Genomic DNA, 23,990 nt, shown 5'->3' with positions numbered 1-23,990 from the left:
AAGTGTTATGAAAAAGTTTCAAAGCAGTGAAGAAACCACAAATGATCTAAATATTGGGTAGATGGGGGAAGGGAAGAACAGAAGAGAGTCTCAGAGACATTCCAAGTCTGGTGTAGGCAGATTCCCTGAATTACAATCTAAAAATATTTCCCTTGCAGAACAGCCCTGACCAGATTCTCCATAGAATAAAAGTTGCATTCACTGACAGAAAACACAATATTTGGAGTTTTAAGAAACTTGCAGAAACTATGCAAATGTAATTTGAACTGTGTTGACAGTAATATTTCTATTTGAGCTCTGTGCGCTAAGAGAAAAAATCTTAAACTGATATAAGTTGCATCCTTGTCTGAAACAAAAATAATATCAACTTGACTGTGCAAAACAATTCCTTCAACACAACACGGAGGAATGCATCAAAACTCTTGATACAAGAAATGCAAAAGGCTTCAGTAACAGCCTGCAAATTGAAGCATTTGTTTGGCCTTATCCCAAGACAGGTCCTCTGGTTTTCATCCTTCTCATGCTCATTGTCTGACTCACCAAACCATTCACATTCTTCCATTGTAATCTTCAACTTTTTGATCTCAGTGGAATGGACAATTTACCAGATATGGTGATGAAGCTGGAGCCCACCTTGTGAACTCATTTCCACAATTATCCCTCCAAACTGTGTTTTGGCAAAGCTTCCACATGGAAATCTTTCTGTTAAGGTTTTATTTCACAGATGCCACCAGAGATTCAACAGCCAAGTGAACAGGTAAGTACTGCTTTTGTATTTGGTATGTATATGTATGCAACATCTGCATAACAGTGACCTTTCAGTCAAGAACACTGTTCAAAGCAAACCTTTGGACCTCTCTAGGGATGCAAAGCGTTTATAGAAGTTTAAAGGAAAAATAATGGTCAAATCTGTTGAAGAGGAGTCTATTGAGAATTACTAAAGAGATAAACTGCACCAGGCTCAGGAAATTCCCAATTGGAAAATAGCAGGATCTGGGAAAGGAGTCCGGTTAAGCCTCATCTATACACATACCCTGGTTTTATGCAGATGTTTCCTTAGGGCTACAGCCAGAAGCAGCATACTGGGCAAGATGCACCATGAAAATTTATCGTCACTCTTAGGTAGGATGCAATTTATAAGAAAGACCAGGTTCACAAAGAGCAATAGAGTAGCTTTAACATCAAGAAACTAGCATCAATGAATTTTCAGTACTGTACATGAAAATATAACAAAAAATTGCTTCAGGAAGGTGAGGTTGAGCTGATAGTACCAGGATGTCAATAAACTACATGGGGTTTTGTGGAATCAAAGATGGAAAGCAGGGGGGAAAGAAAGAGAGATTCTGAAAATAAAATGGATGCATTTTCAATGGCTTTCTGCAGACAGTAATCCATCCTTCTTCAAATCCCTTGCAGTACACTTCACATGCTTTTCAACATGAGCAATCCTACCTGTGAGGTTTCACAAGTGAGCTGATTTAACAGCTAATGCAGGCAAAAGTAGTGGTCCTGCTCTCCCTGTTCTAGTTCACGTTGTCCCACTCCTCCTCCTACACCAGTTTCAGTCTTATCTGAAACTTTACTGATTTCAACTAACTAAAGTAATAGAAAACAAAAGTAGCAAAACCACAAATATTTTCCTGTTTGTTTGGTGAGAAAAATCATCTTACTAAGGAAAAGCTCAGATGAAGGAGGCAGGAGGAGTGAGCAGCTGAGAAGCTGTGAGGAGGGGAGTGGTTACTGCCCCTTTCAGCATCGTGAAGCTGTTAAACATCAGCAGTCATTTAATGCAAACTCCCTGTTCAGCTACTCTTGACTAGAGTTTAGACAAACATGCAAACAATTTTTTTTATTTAAAAAAGCAAACCTCTGAACATGTTCTCAGTTAAATGCATTTTAAAGCATTTTTAGTTTATTAAAACAAATCTAGTTATATTTGAAAATACAATAATGCTCATCAAAGCCTCAGCTTACTATGTAGTCCATGAAAATAATCTCAATCACATTAAAAATATAGAAGCAAAATACATGTTGCTGGAAAAATGTTCAGAGAAGTCCCATGAATGACTAGCAAGTAATTGGGACTAGCTAGGTACCTTGAGCCTGAATCTGCAGACTTACTAAAAGAATACATTCTTCTGAAGTGAGTTCAGTTGACTAATATCAAAGATTGAGAAGCAATCCAAATACTAAAGAGACTGGAAACTTTATTGTCCTCCATCCTACCTATAATAAAGCAACTGGATGCAAATGAATGAGATGTACTGCATTCTGGGGGGGAAAATAAGGCCAGAGACTCACACATCTGTTTACTAACTATAGATAACAACACTTCCTCTTTCTCATTAAAACGTTTGTTTTAAATGCAAGGGACTTTTCCCCGTGTAGTCATCGCATTTAAGTTTGTGTTAACTACTGAAGAGAGTTTGAACTCCAAAGTAGAACCAAACTTCAGGTTAGTTCTCTGCAGCCCAGTGCTGGCAGGTTCACTTCTAATTTTTTCTCAAGACAATACACACAGTAGCAGGTCAGTTGTTTTAAAGCAGTTTTCAGGACCACTTAAAATCTGGTCAACTATGGGTTTTGCAAACAATATTTTGTTAAACTTTCACTCAGGCTTTTCAGTAATGATTTAGAGTTAGTTTCAGGTTTCCCTAAAAGGAAACAAGTCTATTTCTAACAAGTCTTAATATTGTATGCTTGCACAGCAAGCAGTATATGTTCTACATAAGCATTTCTAGAAACTTATTCTCAAATCACATGACCAGTAGTATAGTTTCTACATGTCATCGATCAAACAAGGAACACTACCATAGGATTGAAGACTATCAATTCAACACTTAAGATAGCAGAAATAACAAGGAGAAATTCTGATGACCTCACAGTTATCTAAACACTCAACACAGAATTTAAAGAAAACATTAACAAAAAGCATGAAAGTAAAAGACAATAAATGATTTGGAAAAAGAAAATCAGTACAATATTAGTTTGGCATAAAGAGTTAACAGTTTTCTACAAAAATACTGAAGGTCTATCTTAGTCTACTCAACCTAGATCCCAGAAAAACGTATGATGAGGTGGCATGCATAAAATAACTAGGAGACTCAGATGACCAGTAGAAGATGTGTAGATACCCAAGGAATTGACTACAACTTGCTATGGATGTAACAGGATTGAAATAAAGATCAGTAAAATATCAGTAGGATGGAGATTACCTCTCCAGGACTCAAAAATCCACCTCAAGAACAATCTTACAGTGTCTTTAGCAATGACTTGGCCAGAAAGGAAGAGTCTTCTTCTAGCAAGCTAGAGGCATTGGAAGAAACAGATTAACTAAACATAATAGAAACTGTATGAAATTTAGTATTGTGAAAAGAGTCTGTTTCTACTAGGATCAGGATTGACCTCTGACAGAGAGGGAGAAGAGGGGAAAAGAGTGCAGGTGTCTTAAGTGATCTCAAGAGAATCTGTATGGTAAGCCTAATACAGTTGCAACATGATCCAGGTGCAGTTACCTTCAGCACAAAGAGACTCATCTGGAACAGTACATGCAAACTAATCAAGCATGCTCAGCATTCAAAACACAAGAAAATAAAAAAAAATAGATAGCAGTGACAGAAGGAATGGAGATTTTATGCAGGACTAAGAATTGTGGTCTGAGTAATGGCTAGAAGATACGACTACTGCTGACATACAGTGGGGAGAGCAAACGTATGCAGCAGAGGGAAACTGCTGGATCTAAGAACAGTGAAAAATTACTGGCACAAAAACCAACTCATCATAGACATAATGGGTGGAAGAAAGGTCTTAAATATGAGAGCACTCAGGTCTCCAAGACCTACTTTCAATCCCTTTCAATGACAGTAGAAGGAAAACAAACTTTATTTTATAAGGCTGGAGACTAAAGATGTCTAGAAAAGTAATTAAGTGGGATGATTGCTTACAAATCAGGCAATTCTTTATTTTAAAGCAGAGAGATCCTAAAGCTGGAAAGCCTTTTATAATTATACAGAACTGATATTTTGTGTTCAGTGGTAGTGAAAGCCATCACAAGTCTCTAGCACTAGGGTAAGACTTCAATGCCATTGCACTCAACACTGACTCTGTAAGGGAACAGTAGTAACATTCCATCTTCCAAGCTGATGTCTGGGATTGTTGTTTCTTCTTGTGGGTTTGTTTTGGTTTGGTTTATTTTTTGTCCCAGCAACCTTTTGTAGCACATCTACCTCCAAAAGACAAAGGAAAGCAAACCCAGGACTTTTCACATGGTAGTGTACCAGATGAGCAACATGAACACATTGAGTAACTGCTGCAAGATTCCTCCTTGCTGGACAAATCTCTGCATTACATAAGCTTTGAATTTTTCAAAACATAAACAAGCACACTAGCTTACCATCAGACATGTGAGTCTTAAGCCTTGGAACAATGGGGTATTTTCAAAAAGCATTTGAAATGCTCCACATGATGTTGCTTTATAAAACATAATAGCTTCATTTTACTTCTCGCTTTGCAGCAACAAAAAATTTCTGTGAGATTTACAAGCTGATAATGTGTTTGCTTGTATATAGTATTTAGGAATTGCATTATAAACATACAAGAGATTAAAGTTATGGGGACATAAGGCAAGGGTTTTTAGAATGTACACATAAAATACAGATAAATAACAATTATTTAAAGAAATAGACAAATTCTAATGGAAAGTAAGAAACATTTCTCGGCAATGTCATTTTACAGCTGTGTCTCCTACTCAAACATTTCATCTTTGTACTAGAACAAAGATACATGAAAGCGAGAGAGTATAAATCAATTACATGAAGTGAAACTATCTTGTCTGATTTTTCTGTTTGAGGAAAAAGGTTTTCAAACACCTGTTCTGTATGCCAGTTAAAATTATTTGTTACTTAAACTTAGAAATCCTTTAATTCATTTATTTTTCAACTGATACAATTGCAGGCAACCTAGAGAAAATTAGTTCAAATAAAAAAGGATTCTGTTGAACATAGTGATTCCCCTTTGAAATTCTTCCTAAGGGTGTCAGTCATCTTGCATTTGTGCTTCCAAAATGCCTTCCACAATGGGGTGCTGACCCATACAAGGAACATGGGCATTATCACAATATAAATAAAGGCATGACTAACTGCTAGATACAAAGACAGAAGTGAAGTAGTTAATGTTCTCAAGCTGGGGTTTGATAAAGGACTGAGAATGCTGCCCATATGCCTATCAAGACAAGAATAAAAACAACCCACACAAAGAAATAAGCAAGTCATATATTCCTTCATGACACACATCTGCTAAATTTCTCCACGAAACTGTTACATACGATCTCCTGTAATAACATTGTGAACAAATACCTACAGAATTTCCATACTTTAATGTAAGCTTAACCATGAGAATTTGACAAACAAAACCAGTTAAGAAAGAAAGAGGTTCCAGCAACAACATTAATGTCTGCAGCATGAAACGTTTCTACAAAAAGTTTCCTAAGGACAACATCAAACATCAGAATGCAACATTGCACAACAGTTTTTTCTTTACACACTAGTATTAATTTAAACGCATGCAGTGCTGTCCCCAGCTGAACCTCAGAAGCTGGCACTTTGCTGCATCATATTTATAATAACTGAACCACAACTAGACCCAGGTAAAGTACCGACAATTGTGTAACATAGCTCAACCAGCTAAATTCCACCACAACTTCTTTGATGAACATAGAAACATGTTGGGGTGTTGCAAATATCAGTCTCATGGCTTCCAGGATGGTCCTTTGATCAGTAAAAGATTGAAAGTGGCTGCTGGACTCAAACTTAAGTGTCAAAATAGGTGAAAACTGTAATTCCTTAGCTGCTCTCATGGAGGAGAGTCCCAAGATCTCAGAGATGCTTGTGCCAACTCAAAAATCACTCTGATCAGAAAACATACCACATTAACCATTTAATTTTTGCCTATCAATAAGAAGTTTCTGTGACTATAGCACGATTCAGTCCAATAGCTGTTACAGGGAGCCAAAGACTCAGACCCACAACTGACAGCCTCACTACATTTCTTCACTCCTGTCACTACCTACAGAAGCTGTCTGTACTGGATATTGCTGGTAACATGACATGACAGTTTCAGACGTTTCCAGGAGTTCCTGCCATTATCTTACCATGTTATCTTCTGTATCTTTCATATCAAGATGCAGGAGAAAGAGGCAAACGGTGCTGGTTTGAAAAATATTTATTAGCAATTCCAACAAGAGCACTTACCAAGCTTTGGCAAATTAGTGAGCACAGGGGCAAACTTGACTAACAATTGATATACTTGTGCACTGGCTTGGTTAACAGGAAAAAGTCCTACATCAGCTTTTAAAAACATGGCACAGGAATTATTACTCACAGTCTTATTAAGACTTTCACAAGTTTTTTTCCACGCTTGAAGTCAAAGAAGTTTCTTAACTGCATAATATTCCCTCTTCCCTTAAAAGGAACTAAGCTATGCTTGCATTGTAAAAACCAGCGATACATAGAAAGAAAAAACCATCACTGATGAGAGAATCTCTTTTATGAGGCACATACATTGTTCAAATATTGCTTGAGAACAGTGTGATAAAGACGTTTTCCATGAATCAGAACAACAATTAGGAACAACTAAGGAGTTCTTGATATTCCAGCACGTTTTTGCTTTAATAAACTACTTTAATTAGCCACTTTCATTCTATTTCACTATCTTTCAACCTTTTGTAACAATTGTAAATGTTGTTAAGAATCTCTAGCTATGTATACAACATTTGGTCACTGTATTAATCCAGGTATTAAAATATTCATGACTTATAAAAGGTAGAGAGGCTTTCACAAATCATTAACCCATATTATTAACTGTTATGGCAGTGAACAGCTTGCTGAGGGTAATAGCATGTAGCTACCTATCCTATCTTGTATTACCATGGTCACACCGCTCTGTAACATACCCATACTGTGTTTATAACTTTCAACAGTTCATAAATGATTTATAAAAGAAACTTAAAAATTAAATATGCCCCTGTATTTTTTTTTAAACCATCTGGGCTCTGAAGACACAATATGTGAAAGCACAAGATGAAAACAAGATACATCTGATTTTAAGATGATGGGTGAAGAAAAGGGGCTTTTGTTGTTTTTAAAAATATATCTATCTACCAAAGGCACTGATTACTCTCCATATAAGCTAACATTGCAACATGATCAAGAGCATAATTTTCTGAAGCCTTAAGTGAAGAAGGACAGCTGGAGAAGCAGCAGTTTATACTGAACTACACAAAGAACATAGGCATGGAATTAAACTTTCAATTGGCGTGGTTGCTTACCAATTTCAGCAGGTAGTTGCTTGATTTTGTTCTCTCGTATGCTAAGCATGGTGAGTTTTGACAAGTTTTTGATATCCTTCTCCACAGTAGTTATACGATTAAAGCGTAGGTAAAGAGTGGCGAGAGAGCTCAGCCTGTACACCACGGAAGGGATCTCTCGAAGCTTGTTATGCCGCAGGTCAAGCATGCGCAGCTTCTTCAAGTTATCAAGCGAGTCAGGCAAACTGGTAAGTGAGTTTTCACTCAGAGCCAGTGTCATCAGGTTCACAAGACAGCCCACCTCTGCTGGGAGGGACTGCAGTTTGTTACTGTATAAATAAAGTTCTGTTAACTGCGTTAGCTCTTTGACAGCTGATGGAAGCATGTGTATAGACCTCTTGGATAAGTCCAAGCGCATTGAATTCTCTTCCCGGCATTTATTTAGCTCTTTGATCACCTCAGCATTGCTGGATTTTTTGCGGGTACCTGTGGCCGGATTAGGTCTTTTTATCGTATTGTCCACTGAAAAAGCTACTCCAGGCTGCGTGCTACTGGAGTCTTTCTTTCCATCTTTGGCATCTTTCCCTTTGGTCTTAGGCTCCTTTTCTTTGCTATCTTTCCCAAATCCTCCAGAGGCTTTGGCCTCCTTCTCCCTTTCTTTTGATGATGGGACTTTTGGATCCTTCTCTTTACAGTCCTTTTCTTTTCCTAGGTTACTACTCATGGTGACTCAATCTTTAGCAACCACCACATGAAATCCGTTTCTGAAGTTCCCAAGAACAATTCACTGCTGAGGCAACAAGGATCCTTACGACAAGCAAGTGTTGAACCAAGGGTGGAGCTTCGGAGGTATGATAATACCCATTTGCTACATGTTGGTTCTGAAGGCACTCTTTCCCAATCCTGGTGTCAGGAAATTCAGCTGTAGAGATCAGAAGGTCAAATGCTCCGTATAAGTACTTCTGTAACGTAGAGAGAGAGAAGCCAAAGTCAATGTAAATACAAAACTTGAATTCAAGTTAAATATTGGATGTTTCTACATCAAGCCTGTGCTCACTAATGCAAGTTTGCTCTCTTCAAATGTCAACGAAACACTCAGTGCTAAACCAAAAATACTACATGTATTGCTCAGGAGACCCACTGTGGTAGAAAAGCAATACTAATTAGTATACACAAGGAAAGAAAAATTCTAATTCTTAAACATAATATAGTCTTCTGTACTACAGTTGAGTCATTGTCTTATGTCTTAGCTAGCTCATGGTCATCAATATAAATGTCCTCTCTCCCCTTCATGTGCAATCAGTCAATAAAGTTCTGCTATAATTCTAAGTGCCTGCCTCTTCAAACCAACCTGTACAGGCTTATTCTTTCAGCACAAAACAGTCTCAATTTGATCCACAGTAAAATGTAATACACTACTGTAACATGAACATTTTGCCTTGAGATCTCCCTTCTGATCAGCTCTGAACCACAGGTTTCTGCTTTTAACATGGAGCAGAACTGTCCTGGTTCACGTGAAGACCTAAGCATGTGGATTGTTAAAATAAACCTATCAAAATGTCAACTAAAAGCTCAGAACAAATAATGTATTATCAGAGAGTCATTAAGGTTGGAAAAGGCTTTAATATTGAGTCTGACCATTTATGCTTCAAGATAAGCAAAATTATGAAGGAATTTCTCCTGAGAGTAGGATATAACATATCTTCAGACAGCATCTTGAATTCTCCCCCCTCAGTGACTACAATGCAGCCTAATAAATGAACAGATGTGTGAAACCTAGAGCCTCATTTACATTTTTACAAAATCATCGTAGAAAGTTGTTTTGCTTCATATTTGGAATCAAAACACAACATGCCTGAGAATGTTATGGTTCTGAATACTCGAGAGGTTTCTGAATGTACCTTTGTGAAAAAAAAAATAAATGCTCAATCAATGGCAAAAATAATTTCATGTCTCCATTTAAGTCCACCTTTCAGCTTTACAATCAACTTTATTATGCAGCACTCACAAAACAAACTTTCTTCGTCAGTATCTCAGAAGAGTACCTTATTTCCCCAGTCACCTGAGCTATGATAAGACACCCTTACAACCTCCACAGGAGTCGTGTCACTGTCCTGGCACTACAGCTTCTGCACAAGTTCATAAAGCTCATAATCAAAGGCAATTAATTAATATTTTGCACACTTAAACCATTAGCAAGAACATTTTTAGCAAAGCTCAGAAAACCATTTTTAATTGCACAGTTACATATGCTTATATAAACATGCACTTGGAGAACACAAAGGAGTACACTTTGCTCAATTTATTCACTCACAGTAAAAAAAAAAAAATCAAAACGAAAATCAATTTAAGGACTGTAAGAAGGACAAGCCACTTTACCTCTCCTACAAAGCAAGCTGTTTAGTAACAAAGCTCAAAAGAGAACCTACCCCAGAAGGTGGCTCCCAGTCCTTCGCTGCAGCAGTATCACAAAACGTGTGATATAAACCTCATAATATCAAAAAAATCCTACTGCCTCCAGTTACTGTTTTCTGGACAGCTCTGTTGTAAAGGACCACTGCCATTTGCTAGCAGCAGTGAGCAGCAACAGCTTTTCACTTGGAAATTTTCTCCAACACAGAATTCCCTAAAGCAGCACAAGCCGATTCTTTGCTGCATCCTTAAGATTTTGATCCAGCTTTTATGTCATCCATTAACCTGACCTATCCTCAAGATTACCAAACTCACTACATTGTATTTTAAAATTTGTTTCTCAGTAGTGTATAATCTATGGGCATGTAAAAACTCCAGCAATAGGAAATGTAAAGACTGCAAATACAAAAACTCAGCTGACTAAAGGTTGTGAGCCTGAAATGCCTGACAGCTCGTATTCAGTATGAAAGATAACGCAAAGAATCAAGAACTAATACATATTTCTAAATTCTGATTATACACAGAAGATTCTGCCATGTAGCACTGCTAGACAGCTACTGCTGCTCCACATCAAGCCCCTAAAGTGCAAAATACTCAAAGCACCGGTGCTCTCATGATCTTGCAATTTAATCAAATTTAGGACTCGCCACAAGACTTGTTTCATTTCTTATGTGCACTGCAGCTGAAGGAGGTTTTGAAAGAGCCTCAGAAAGGGAGGATAGATGAAGATTAATACTGCTGGAAGCAGCTTGGTAGTACAAATGCTCCAAATAATCTGCACACATTTCACTGTCTTTGTTAGGAGTTACTCTAATTGTACCTAAACAAAAAGGTGGGGGTGAGGAGTGGGGGACGGTCCCTGTTTCAATATGCCAGTTTCATTTTCTGCTAAGTAACAAAAAAATCTTTGGCCTATATAGAAGGACAAAAATTGAAAAGACATTAAACACATCTGAAATACATAAAGAAAATTCAGACCACTACAAAGAGTCATGACCAGAGACTTCAACATCATCTCACAGTTAAAGATGTCAGGAGTCAACTTGGCAGGCAAGCCACAGACAGCTGTGGTTGTCTAACTCGGGGAAACTGAAGCCACGCTCACAGTGCAGCAAGTCTTCAAAATATGCTCCCTGTTCAGTGACAAAAGACTAACGGTTAAATGTACTGCACCCATGACATTTTTACTGCTTTACTGAGGATTTTAATTACTGCCTGAGACTGCAAAAGGTATTTAAAATAGTTTGAGACTGTTTAGCCTCTTTCTTTCCAAATAAAGCAATTCTCTAATACCCAGAATTACTAAGAGTAGCACTTAGAAGAAGAAAAAGCTTATGATGAGACATTTACCAGATGAAACACAATAAAAGTCAACCTAGAGGGAATCACTTCAAAGAAAATGCCACAACTGGAACAGTCTTAGCTCTCCAGAGTCCAAAAGACCACTAAGACACCAGCATCTTCCCTTTCCGCAGTTTCATCAGAACTCAGATTCCCAACAGCATCACCCAGCCGGTATTCCATCTAGTTCCTCTGTGAAACAGTAAACTCTTCTGCCACAAAGTAGTTTGTGTCCTGGTGACTCCCATTACTCTTGACATCCCTGAAACTTTTCTTCCCCACTTTGCTTTATTTCTGGGGGGAAAAAAGTCCTAGCAAGTACAAGAGCCACGGCAAAATCATAACCTCTTCTTAAAATCATCTCAGTTGCCATACATCACTAGGTTCTACAAGTGCATGATATCCAAGTAAGAAGTCTTCCTACCTAAATAATGCTGACTTATACCTCGCAACTGCAGAAAAACTGCTCTAGGCTGTCCTGCAAGTACAGTATGGTGTTCTTGTAGGCAGCACAGTACCTGAAAAACTATGACATTCATCTTACATCTAGTTTTTGTAACTTTTAATAATTGCTTTTGCAATCCAAATTACTGTTAGTGTATTTGCATGCAGTGTGAGAATACATATTTGATGCTTTATGCTTTCAGTTAGGAGGACTAAAATCTTGCCATTTCATGCACTAATGACTAAGTTTTGAGACAAAACTCAACCAGGGAACTGTGCTTAGAACTCCTTAATCCTACCAACATGTATACAAATGAAACATTCCACATAAGCAGCTCTGCAAAACTTCTCTTGCTTTTGCAGATCATTCAAGCTGGTGGGGTTACTCACATACATCAAGTTAAGCATGTATGTAAACTTTTGGCAGACATAAGAATAATTACATATACTATAGAGGAAGCTAAATATGTTTCAAAAGGTTATTCATATTTTTGAAGCCCTTTTGGTAAAAAGGACAAAGTTGCCATCAATTCTAAACTACAGTCAAACAAGCATTCATTGTATCTCAAAAGGAGAGCTTCTTTTAGAGATATTTTTAGCAAAAGGAAATTCAGTGAAATTAGCCAGTTCTGCCAGCTACTTCCATTTTCCAATGCTGCTCAAACTCACTTCCTGTCAATATTAATCGACATTAAAACATTTAACTATTATGTCCTCGAGAAAACTTGGAAAACTTAGTAAGACTCTCACTCAGCACAGTACATGAAGGAAAACAAATCTTTTAGAAAGTTGGTGAAAATCATCTCTTCACTGTTCCAAATACTGTTTGATTTTTTTTAAAATAAAATATTTGTACATAGCTATAAATAACCGGCAGGGTTTTGATTCACTCCTCCTGATGTCTGGTGAACATAACCTTGTTGTATTTATTTTTTTCTGTCAACTATAACTGGCAAAATTTCAGAAACAAATTATTTCAGCCTAAAGTGTATCACCTTCCCTAGCTGGCTGGAAAAGAATAACACACTGATCATGTATATTTTACTGAATTTTTCGAATATGTACAAGTAATTGAAACAAGATTTCAGTTCCTCTGAGCAATACAACCCAAAACATTTATGCAATAAATGTTTTATAAAAATGTGGCAATGTAAGAATGATCATGTCTGTGATTCTAGAAATAAGACTAATCACTGGCACCTCAATAATACAAATACTGATGCTTCCTCGTCATTATCTAATACAATATGAAGCTTGAGATAAAGGACTTCACCCAACTGCTATTCAAAGAAGGCTATAAGACTTAACTGCCTCCTACCCATTCCTGTAGAGCAAATTTACTACCTTAAAAAAAAAAACCAAGCCACTGTCAATATAACTTCATGGCTTTGTAAAGACTTTCCCTCACATCTTTTAATGTTGATTTTTTTAATGAATAAACTGTCAAGCAGCCAACTGGCACCAGGACTGAACTGGTACTGGGATGGCAGGGTGACCCAACACCAGATGCAGGAAGAAGTCAGTCGGTAGGAATAGCCAAAACGCACCTCATTGATGGCACCAAGGTCCCACTGCATGTCTTGCTGTTCCCCAGAGCTGAGACCCCTCCAGAAGAGGCCATTCCTGCTTGAGTTTCTCAGCAATCCCTCAGTTCTCAGGGGATGAGTTACATGTCTTGTGACTTTCAAGTATATGAAAGTTTCCTTTCCCTTTCCAGAGATGGACTGAAGAGAAATTGATATAAAATATTCTCCCACTGATGAAATACATCCCTCTCAAGTGATGAGGCAAACCAACGGCAGTCTTTTCTGCCAAAGGAACATCCTTGTGGCACATCACTGTACAAAACAGTCACTTTACAGCTCCACATAAACACTTACTGGTTTCTGTTCTGTGTTTCTGGAGACAAAACAAGCACTTTAAATCATAAACATCTCTAATATTCTGAGCATGTGACATCTAAGGCATCGCTTTCACTAGAGCCTAATACATTACACTCAAATAAACCAGAATTTTACTACTTCTGTACCATAGCAGGAAACCAACAGGCCTGCATTGGAAAGGAAAATTCTTTCCTACTTGTATAACTTTGTATCATGGAAAAGGAATGATTTTTCTCTTCATTCCATGTTAATACTAAATTTAACCCAAAGAGCACACATACACACTATGCCTAGTGCTTTTCAACACAAATAACAAAAGCAGATCATTCCAAGCATTAAACACATTAAAGAAATAAGGAATCAGATCACATTTGACACTCCAGAGTAAGCAGACAATGACTCCACTACTTAATAAAAACAAAAAAGTTTTGAGATAAGAACTCTAATCTAGGACATTCTGATTAGTCAGACATAACTGGCTTCTAACAAGGCAGCAGAGTTCAAATGCTATCTAGTAATTGCAGCGATGCCCGCTCAGAAACAAACAGCAAAAAACAAACAAATCTAACTTCTTCCAAGCATTTTACTTAAAATAGCGTGGGATGTATCAAAAATGTTTTGTATTCCACCACAGCACAGACATGAACATATCAATAAGCAGTGGATGAAATTTGAAGTTTAGCCCAAAGTGGCTACAACTTCTTTCCATTTTCAATGCCATACATGCAAAAGGAAATTAAAAAAAAAGACGGTCACTACTTTCATTTCAAAACCCAAACATCTTAAGCCAATGAGCCAGTTGCAAACAAAGCACATTCTCTCCTACAATTTATTAGCTTCAAACATCTGACCTACAGTTTTCATCTGTGTAAGTACATTTGAGCTTTTGCCGCTGCACCCACCACAGACCAGCTGGGAGCAAACTGCTGAATCAGTCACCAGGCAGCTGCACAGCTCCTCTGAACACAAAACCTCATTCAGAGGTAGGAAGACAGCACAGGAACAACTCGCCATCGCATCGTTGTGGATCAAAAACATCACTTCATCTAGCCTGACAAAACTAGTGCTCCTGAAATGTGTCAGCTAGATGCTTTCCCTTCTTTGGGAAGAAAACAACTTTATTTCAGAGTACACGATGGATGATGGCACCAGATTAATACCATGGTTCTTAGTCCTAGTTGAGATGGCTGGCTTTGCTCATCAGAGAAGGCTGATCATTAAATTCATCTCAGTCCTGTAAATGAATGGCCAGCAGATGGTAGTTTACAGACTGCCAATGTGGCCTGATTTCAGTATAGCTGGATGTAACCCCACTTTCCCCAATAATCCCCCGTCATGCTGAGAGAGCAGCTTGTTGCCTCCCTGCACATACAGCCTGAGCCTGTGGAGCTGAGTAACTGAGGAGGCCTGGACCATGACAGCCCACTAAGCCCTTTAGGATATCTTCATCTGCCAGAGGACTGCAGCCAAGATCATTCCCTGCCTGCTCACCGCTTTCACGGCTGCAGAACAGCTGAGCATAACCCACTCTTGTATTTAAGCAAAACCTGGAGGTCAAGGGAATGACTGAACAAACATCAGATCAAGGGGGCAACAACTACACAGTTTTTGAAGGTTTGCTTACGATTTACTTGTGGTTTCTGAAATCTGCAGACACATCTCTAACTGTAGGAATCTAATTACGAACCTACATGCAATTAAAGCTGAACATAGTATAAATAAGCAAATCATTTTCTGGAGGTGTTTTGAAGTTGTGTGTTTCTGTGCTTGCAGAACCAGGCGCATCTCCCTGGACAATCCATCCAGGCTTCTGACCCTGTGCCCTTCCATAGCAAACACACAGACACGTGGACGTTACTGCCAGTTTCAAAGCTTTCAAATCCATCTTTTCATTCACTGTTCACCAGATATGCAGCTCTCTGGAAGTACTTCATTGCACCGAATGCCAGGTCACGTACCAAAGTCCAGATTTATCATGACTAAAAGGCTCCATGCTAGCAGACAGAGAGTCACCTATGCCTTGAGTTCCCAGGGGTTAGAAATAATCTTCTGTGCCCTGCCTTTGAACTCATCTAGCAAGTACATAAATATACATACTGGGATTCATTCTAGGTACTCCAACATTATTTTTTGTGAAGCGTTTTCTCTTTTTCTCCTTTTTAGGGAAAAAAAAAAGGTACTACTTTTTGGCCAAGTTATAAAATACCGTTTTATGTTTTTGTAGACACTCTAAAAGCAAGAACAAAGAATTCTGCTAACTCCATGCAGCAGCTTATTTTAGTATGTAAAAAGGTACTTTCTGCATGTGTGGCCCTCAGCATATACCTTTTGGGCTGCATGTCTCCGTCTCCAAGGCAACTCATTGTATCAGAAGGCTGTGTAATCCGGCATAATACATGACATTTGAAAATCATAACTTGCCAGATGAAACAAATTTATCAGTCTTAGAACAGGTCCTAATAACTAGGCATGTCTAAATAAAGGTTATTTTACATGGACATATTAGTCTAGGAATATCCAGTTCTCATTTTTGATACTATACAAACCCTATATCTATAGTAGCATACAGCCTTCCACATGAGCAACTGCTCCCAATCTACCCAATATCCTTCTTTGAAGATCACCCCACTGTAGCAAAAACTTACCTTCCACCATGAAAAACTCCTTCACTATTCCCACTACACAGCTTTGTCAGAAACTTCATAGAAAATGGCATTGGTCCCACCAAAGGTGATGACGCAAACTGTAAGCCAGCATCAAATATTTTTATTTTATTTGTTCTTTCTTCTGAGCAATAAAAATGGCACATCAAAACAAACCCAACCTAACAGGAGGCAAAACAAGAATCATGGGCAGGAGAGAAGCGAACACACAAATAAACAATAAAGTAATATATTATCTACTAATTATCTACATTATCAGCAACATAAGTTACAGTGATCCTACAGAAATTGTTACTAACCACATGCTAAGCCCTACCTCAGCGAAATAAAACTTTGTTCTATTACTATATAGGGCAGCATCCTATCCTATCTCCTACCAGTAACACAGAATTATCTAGTAAAAAAGCAAAAATATTGTTTATTGTAGAATTTCCCTTTGTTTCTCTGTCTCTGAATTTGATTCAGTAAATTTGCTCATTTTCTTCAACATGCTTTTATGTAATAATTATGACTATTTTGCAAAGTTCAGTGCTGGATGACTCTCAGTCCCTTGAATTTTCTGACCATAATTAGTGACTGTGTAAGTCACAAGATCCCTTTGCAGAAGGTTACTATGCCAGAAAGAAAAAAACACTATCTAAATATCATCTTAAAATGCACTTTTAACACAATTCTGACCATGAAAAGGAGTGATGACTATGCTCTTGCAGACAAAGCCACAGTAACTACATAGGGCAGCTCAGCACTGCACAATATCTGGCCCCTATTCAATTCTTTTTTCTAGCTAAGATTATTTGCAGATCTTGATCTTTAGCTAAGATGAGAAATGCTGGGATATGTTTGTTTTATTGAACACCTAGTTTAAATATAACTAATGCACAGAAAAGGATATATGCAATAACATTTACTTTCCAACTAACATCCGTGAGTTTGGAAGATACACAAATGGCTGGTTTAGTCCCAAAAAAGTGGACATTTACCCACAAGTTTCCATAATCTCCTCACTTTCAGGAGTCATTAACATATCTTACATCTGACCTGCTCTGAGAAAATAAATATCTCCTTTATCTTTTCTTCTTGGAGAATGATGATCTGTTAACAGCCATAATCAGGATCAGGTTTTCTCCGATCTAAGTGTACATTGCCACCTCATTACACCTGAATTAAATCAGAAGATTTACTTGCAAACTGAATAATGATCAGCTAGAGTTGTTTTCTTCGGGATGGCATGTTTTTCAAAGAGTTTATATTATATATTTCCAAAACAAATACAGAATATTCTCAGTGAAATACAGAATATTCTCATGTATCTCTCTCCCTTCCCCTGTGACTGCTTAACCAACATTTTCCCAGTGAGGTTTGTTTTTGTAGTCTGAAAACTCGTTTTAACTGGTAAAAGCAAACTGATTCAGGCCAAGTTTCTATATAGATACAACAAGTGTACAAAGAAACTGCTGTGTTTTAGATAACTGGATGCAAGTTAAAACACTCTCACCCTTTTTTTCCAGCAAACATTTGCCTAAGTATGATGTGATGGACCACTTCTGCCATCCAAATATTCTTATTTGAATGCAAGAACTACGAACTGATAAAGAAAAACTATATTTTTCCTGTAGTATTTGTGTCCAGCTCCAGTAAGATTTTCACTATTAACCATTACATTTCTAAGGTTAATTGCATGTCATCTATCCGGATTCTCCTTGCACTTTCAACTGCATTTTTGCATTATTTCTCCCATGTCTTTACCCTCTGCTGCTGCACTACTGCACATGGTCAAACAGCTTCCCAATTCCAGTGGAAAGACCACTGTCCTGCACTGCTGCCTGAAATGATGCTCAACCATGGCTGGAGAAGCTGAAGCAGCTTAGAAAGACCTTGGAGTACTTTATAAATCAATGGCACCACAGACATGTTGGCTTACACACCCTGATAAAGTGATGAAGAATGAAATTGCTCCTAAGCCTTTTTCAAACCTTTTGACTGCTTTCCCCCATGAGCGAAGCAGAATTAAACACAATGACATAAAGCAGTGAGATACTCTTTAAGCAAGTAGATGCATATTATAAGTGACTCAGGTAGCATTGTACACAGCTACATGCAGCCAATGCTCTGTGGCAAAAGCTTCTTCAGCCACGTTGACGTTTAAGACTTCTCTCCTCAAAACTGACATTTACCTGCAGCTGCCTGCCAGCCCAAGGGGCTGTTTTGGGGTTGAGGAGAAGGGCCTTGAAGGGATATAGGAACAGAAGGAAAAGGTATGATAATTTATATGGTTCTGTCTTTATAAGACAGAGCTTGTAAAAGCACTTTGCTTTGTTCATGTCAAAGGTAATCTTAACACCAACTTCCTAACAACTATGGCAGTTTTGTTTTAGATTAGAGACTTGAAATCTATTAAAATGTCTGGTGCCACAGTGAATTTCACCACACGTTCACTCCTGGCCACTCTGAAACCTCTAATAAGAAAACTGTGAGGAATTCCTCTGGCTACAAAGAGCTGAGTATTTAATAAACTCTGAGCCTGTTTCACCTCCTAGACTCCTACACACCACTTTCTTTTGATATGGCATTCCTACAGAGCAAGTTGAACACACAGTGGCTGAACAGGCCTTTCCTATCTGGCTGAGACACCCTCCTACTGTCCTCCTCATCTTCCATGGAGTCTCAGCAGCCACACAGACGGGTAAAGCTTCTGCCTAGAATACAGGGAAGGACAAACAGGCAGAAGCTGGAACAAGAATAGGGACAGGAGGCTGGCAGGCATGGATGGCAGTCAAGAAGCAGCTGGTAAGAAACTCCACATAAGAGAGTATCACTGATACAAAAATACTGAGACAGTAATCAGTCAACAAAACACCACTCCTTGCTCCTACACACTGCATGGAGAATGGATCTTAAAGACAGCAAAAGCATGAGGTAACTGATGAGGTATTAAACACATTCTGACAAGCATGGTCACCCAAAGCACTAGAAGTCATCTCATTCACACCTAATTTTTGTCTAATTTTGACTGCCTTGTATTGCAAACTTTCATAACTTCTTAGAGCACTTTTATTTAGATTTTACATATTTGGGGTTGCTTTCCCCAATGCATTATCATTACAAAAAAAAAAAAAAACAATTACAACATTTGAATATCTTGCAAATTCATCCACATTCTTACAAACTCCAGTGACGATCCCAGAGATTTCTTTCCCAAGACAGAAGATAAAAAAGAAACAAACACAGAATAGACAGCAAGATCTGTTCACCTTCACCTTCTATGAAGAACCATGTAAAGTCCAGATTAGCCATGAATACTCTTCATGCTCACTCCTGCTGTTGAGGACCCTTATCCACACCCTAGCCTGACACTCAAAAGACTCCAAAAGGCAACAAACAGTATTATGCTCATCACTAGGAGCCTGATTAAAAGATTATTTCACATACACTAACAATTCTGGAAAATGCATGACAAATTGAGTATCTTCACAGGAACAAGATGTTTGCCTTCAAAAGAAAAAAAAAAGAAAAAAGAAAACCACTATGATCTCTTCCAAGCAGATTCTTCAAAATCTGTTCAGATGAGGCATCCTTTTTTTTTACCCCCTAAAAAAACAAAAGGTCTTCAATGACATTTTTACTAGAATTTGTGAAAAACATTATTTCTGCTTGCCAAAAATCAACTGGATTATGTACTCTTTAGCACACTTGAAAGGCTTATGTACTGCAAGAGCAGAAAGTAGCAGCAACGTTTATGTGAAAAAAGTAATAGAAAAAATTTAGACACACAAATTGAATTAAACAACAGGGTGCAATTATGATGCAATAATAAGCCTTTTGCCTCTCCACTTTCAGGGAAGTTGGGAGCTCTCCATCTCCAGAGGCTTTCAAGATCTGCCTGGACATGTTTCTGTGTGACCTGATCGAGGTGAACCTGCTTTAGCAAGGATGTTGGACTGGATGATCTCTAGAGGTCCCTTGCAATTCCTACGATTCTGCGATTCCGCAATAAATTAAGACAATTAAAAATCTGAAAAAATAATGAAGAATCAGGCTAGCTCAGAGCTACAGGAAAGTTCATACCACTATCATGGCAAACTAAACAAAAAATGTATTATATGCCTAATTATAATTAATGACATTCTTGCACCTTATTACCCTTTGTTTTATACAAAAGAGGTCATTTATAAATGTCTAAGTAACTCAGAACAGAATCATCTGATCCATTTATGAACATATGAAAGTTATAAAACAAATTACTATGACAAATGCAACCTTTAGATTAGCGTGGGCATGACATAGTGCTTCACTTGACCCACTGGTCTCCAGATATTTCCACCTTGTGAAATCTGTACGTATCAAAATCAATGGACCAGAGGATTGCTATAGGGTGTGAGAGCTGAGAACAGATTACTCGCTGAATTGGGACTGCTCACATCTCTCCTCTCTCAACTGCACAGGTGAGGACTGCTCTCAGCTCCTTGTAGCACAGCTCTGTACCACACTCAGCCTCAGCTGCACAGCTCACCAAAGTGATGGAGCCTAGATTATTGCTTTGACAAGTAGGGCAGGAGATGGGTATTCCAACTGCTTAAGTGACATTCACACCAAGTAAAACAGGTTGAAGTAATCCAGATTAAAAGAGAAAGTCCTTTCCAAAACAAGTATAATCTACGTATGTCTGATACTTTCTGAAAGGCAGACAGAAAAGGTATACAGACTCATAAATTGACTAGGAGTACTGAACAAATTTTAGTATGACAATATGCTCCAGAACAATATGTTCAAAATCAGGGTACTATATTTATATACAAACAGTATGCGGATACAAGGAGAGTATCTGAGGAAGAGACAAAAGAGCTCCAGAACAGAAGGAAAAAGGAGAAACTGAAACACTGGAGAGGTTCCCAAGCCTCTAAAAAGAAATGAATAAAAATTAGTTTAACAAGGAGGTTGACCAATTAATTTTAACAATTACTTGCTACCTATTTATTCCTTTTTTACCTAATCATACTCAAAATAGTTGGAAAGAAAGAAAAAAAATAGAGTGGCACTTCCAAGGAAAACAGACAGGATCAGAAAGAGAGAACAAACACAACTACAGGTAAAAGAGAGATGACGACCACCAGCATTTATCTGAAGTGAGAGAGAAGTACTGGGTACACACTGTACCCAGACTGCCATGAACTATGACAACATATAGGAGTATCTACTGAAGAGCTGTAGTAGACATACAAGCAGGACAACAAAAGTAGAGAAGACATGGGAAGTAGGATCTGGACTGGTGGGTCCCCTCCAACAAGGCACGGCCAATGCCAGCTTCTCAGCATACGCTCCCTTTGCAGCAAGGCACAACATGCCAACGCTGTACTCCCCCATTCTGTCCCAAGTCCTTCTGCCTCCCTCCCTTTGCCACAAGGGAACAAACAGAAAGTACATCAAGTCTTTTTTTCCTATGCACCACTGAAGGATTAGCATGTGTATGATGAAACCTTCTCTTCCCTACCAGCCTCCAGCTCCTGTGATTCTTGGACATACGGTTGTGCAAACGGGGGTAGCTTCTCTCCCCCACAATTCCTCCTTCCTCCCCTTTTCCATTCTCTGACATTAATTTATCAAACAGAAGGTGGAGAAGAATTTGCAATGTGAAGAGCTGGATATCACATCTTTGTATCACACAAATTCCTACCAACCCTAAAGCTTCTGTAATTCTTAGACACTGAAAAACATAACTGATCTGACAATTGTCAGTATTGGCTTAGTATTAAAGTATAATTAAATGCTATAAAAAATACATGTTTCAATTTATTTTTTAATGAAAATACATATTTAATTTCTTTATATTAAATCAGCATCCTATGGAGATCAAATTCAGATATGAAGCAAACAAGGACATTTTAATTTTCACTGATTCTTGCTTGATAAGGCTAAATTTGAAACATGTCTGAAACAGAGGTTTTAATCACGGCTTCTGTTTGACACACTGTGCACGGTCCTCTAACTTCTAAATTCTTCATGTCAGATCTGTGCAACTGATACTATTTCACTGCTCACTTCTCTCACAATCAATCTCTAGCTCATTTTACAGAGCAAATAACATTGCCACTAAACCCAGGCCAGACAACCTCTGCCATAGTCAGGCTCATTGCTGAATATGCATTCAGTATAGTTGATCTTATGCAGCACCATTTCTTTCCTCCTTCCAGCACTTACTAATAAACTATCATTTTAATTCAAGAGCTCTTCATCTCTCCCCAGAAGAATGTGATATATCCAAGGGATCTTTTTGTGAATCTACTTCATCTCTCATATTTACAATCACACCATAATTCTGTAGGCAATTTTCTAGCAGACTCCTATCTCCTCCATCCTTTGGCCATGGTACTGGTATGCTTAGATGAGGCTCCAAAATGTTATCTAAGAAAAAGTTCATTGCTCAAAATATTTGTTGTCCAAATAGCCCTTCCACTCCTCCTTCAGAAAAAGCAAGTAAACCATTGTCTTGCCAGGTAATTCTGGACTGCTAGCAAGCTATGTTGCCCTGCATGCTCCAACATAATATTTCTGCTTGCATACACAATATATGAAACTGGTAATAGTGGTACAAAATCTTGAACATTAAGTAGAAACACAAATCTCTATAATGCAACAGAATTAACACGCAGCACTTAGTAGATGACATTTTTCTATGTGAATGAGAGCAAGATAACCATAAAAATTACTTCATCAGAATTGAAACTTAAAAGCTATCAGTTTTTAAAATAAGCTTAAAAGGTTTTGGGTTCTCTAAGAACAATTCTTACAGAGTTCACGTGGACATAAATCAGGCTTCAGATATCTGCACATGGCACCACAAATGCAGCATTTTCAATGTCTAGCAGAGACTAGAAAAAGCAAGGAAGAAATGACCATTTCACTCTCCACACTACATTAAATCAACAAAAAGAAAACCTAACATCCATGAAAACAAAAAGCATTAGTTAATTAGAGTTTGCTCTTTCTCTGAATTTTTGGGATTGGGTTATCAACTATCAGCAACCAATTTAAATACTACTACAAATCCCATATACTGTTACAGACTCGTTAAGGCAAAGCAAGAACCCTACAGGCTGCACCTATTTGGTTTAACCCCCGATATCAGAAATAAATATAAATTTCATTTGATCACTGGTTTGGAGATCTGTATTCACATACCAATAAACACTTTCCAAACACAGGCACAGATCTAGGGAACAACTCTCAAAAAAAACCCTACCAAGCAAATAAAAACCCCAGCAACTCAATCATCAGTGAAAACAGATTATTTTTTAACCAAACCATTATTAATGTAGTGCTGAAGTAGAAAATAACTCTAAAGTAAAACTTTAGATTTAGAGAGATTTCACTCTTTCAGGTAAGTGACACTGCTTTTATCTTTTATGACAAGATTAAAATACTTGCACATGTCCTTACACTGAAAAAGCAAGCATGAAGCCAAGAGAGGACTGCTGAATCTTTCTACTACATAAACTACAGTAGAAAGACCAGCTGTTCACCATAGGTGTCTCAAGGAAAATATCAGCATTTGAGACTACTGCAAAAAACATACCATTATGTGTGGGGTTTTTTAACTGTTAAAATCTGTGCTTTCATTCACATTTAACTGTTAGGAACCTAGCAAATAAATTATCTTCTTAAGAAAATCAACAAAATCACTTTAACAAGAAGTAGTCGCAACAGTTATGTCCCAACACAAACCCAGCATTTCTTGGATTTTTCCTTTATATACTTTTTCAAACACAGAATAGGCAGAATACTGTTTAGCTTAAAGAGATACATTGAGCCAAAAGAATATAACTTCCCTAAACATGGCCGGGGTGGGGGGACACAGGACCAACCAACCAAATCAAGTATTTCTAGAAAGCAAATCCACTACAATAACCATACTTAAATCTTGACATCTTACTTAAAATAAATGAAAAA

At 37.9% G+C, this 23,990-nt stretch overlaps 1 protein-coding gene across 3 annotated transcripts in view; it reads right to left on the bottom strand.

The window, feature by feature from the left end:
• Positions 1-23,990, bottom strand: part of SHOC2 (SHOC2 leucine rich repeat scaffold protein) — a 78,206-nt gene that overhangs the window by 31,231 nt on the left and 22,985 nt on the right. For all 3 annotated transcript variants that reach the window (XM_062001104.1, XM_062001105.1, XM_062001106.1), the window contains one exon: positions 7,325-8,265. In XM_062001104.1, the coding sequence (XP_061857088.1) occupies positions 7,325-8,027 (703 nt within the window). In that variant the 5' untranslated portion in view covers positions 8,028-8,265. The remainder of the gene's footprint in view (positions 1-7,324; positions 8,266-23,990) is intronic.

Source organism: Colius striatus, chromosome 8 (assembly GCF_028858725.1).
Source record: "Colius striatus isolate bColStr4 chromosome 8, bColStr4.1.hap1, whole genome shotgun sequence".
NCBI lineage: Eukaryota > Metazoa > Chordata > Aves > Coliiformes > Coliidae > Colius > Colius striatus.
Note: the sequence above shows the minus strand (reverse complement) of the source record. Positions and strands in the feature narration are given on the sequence as shown.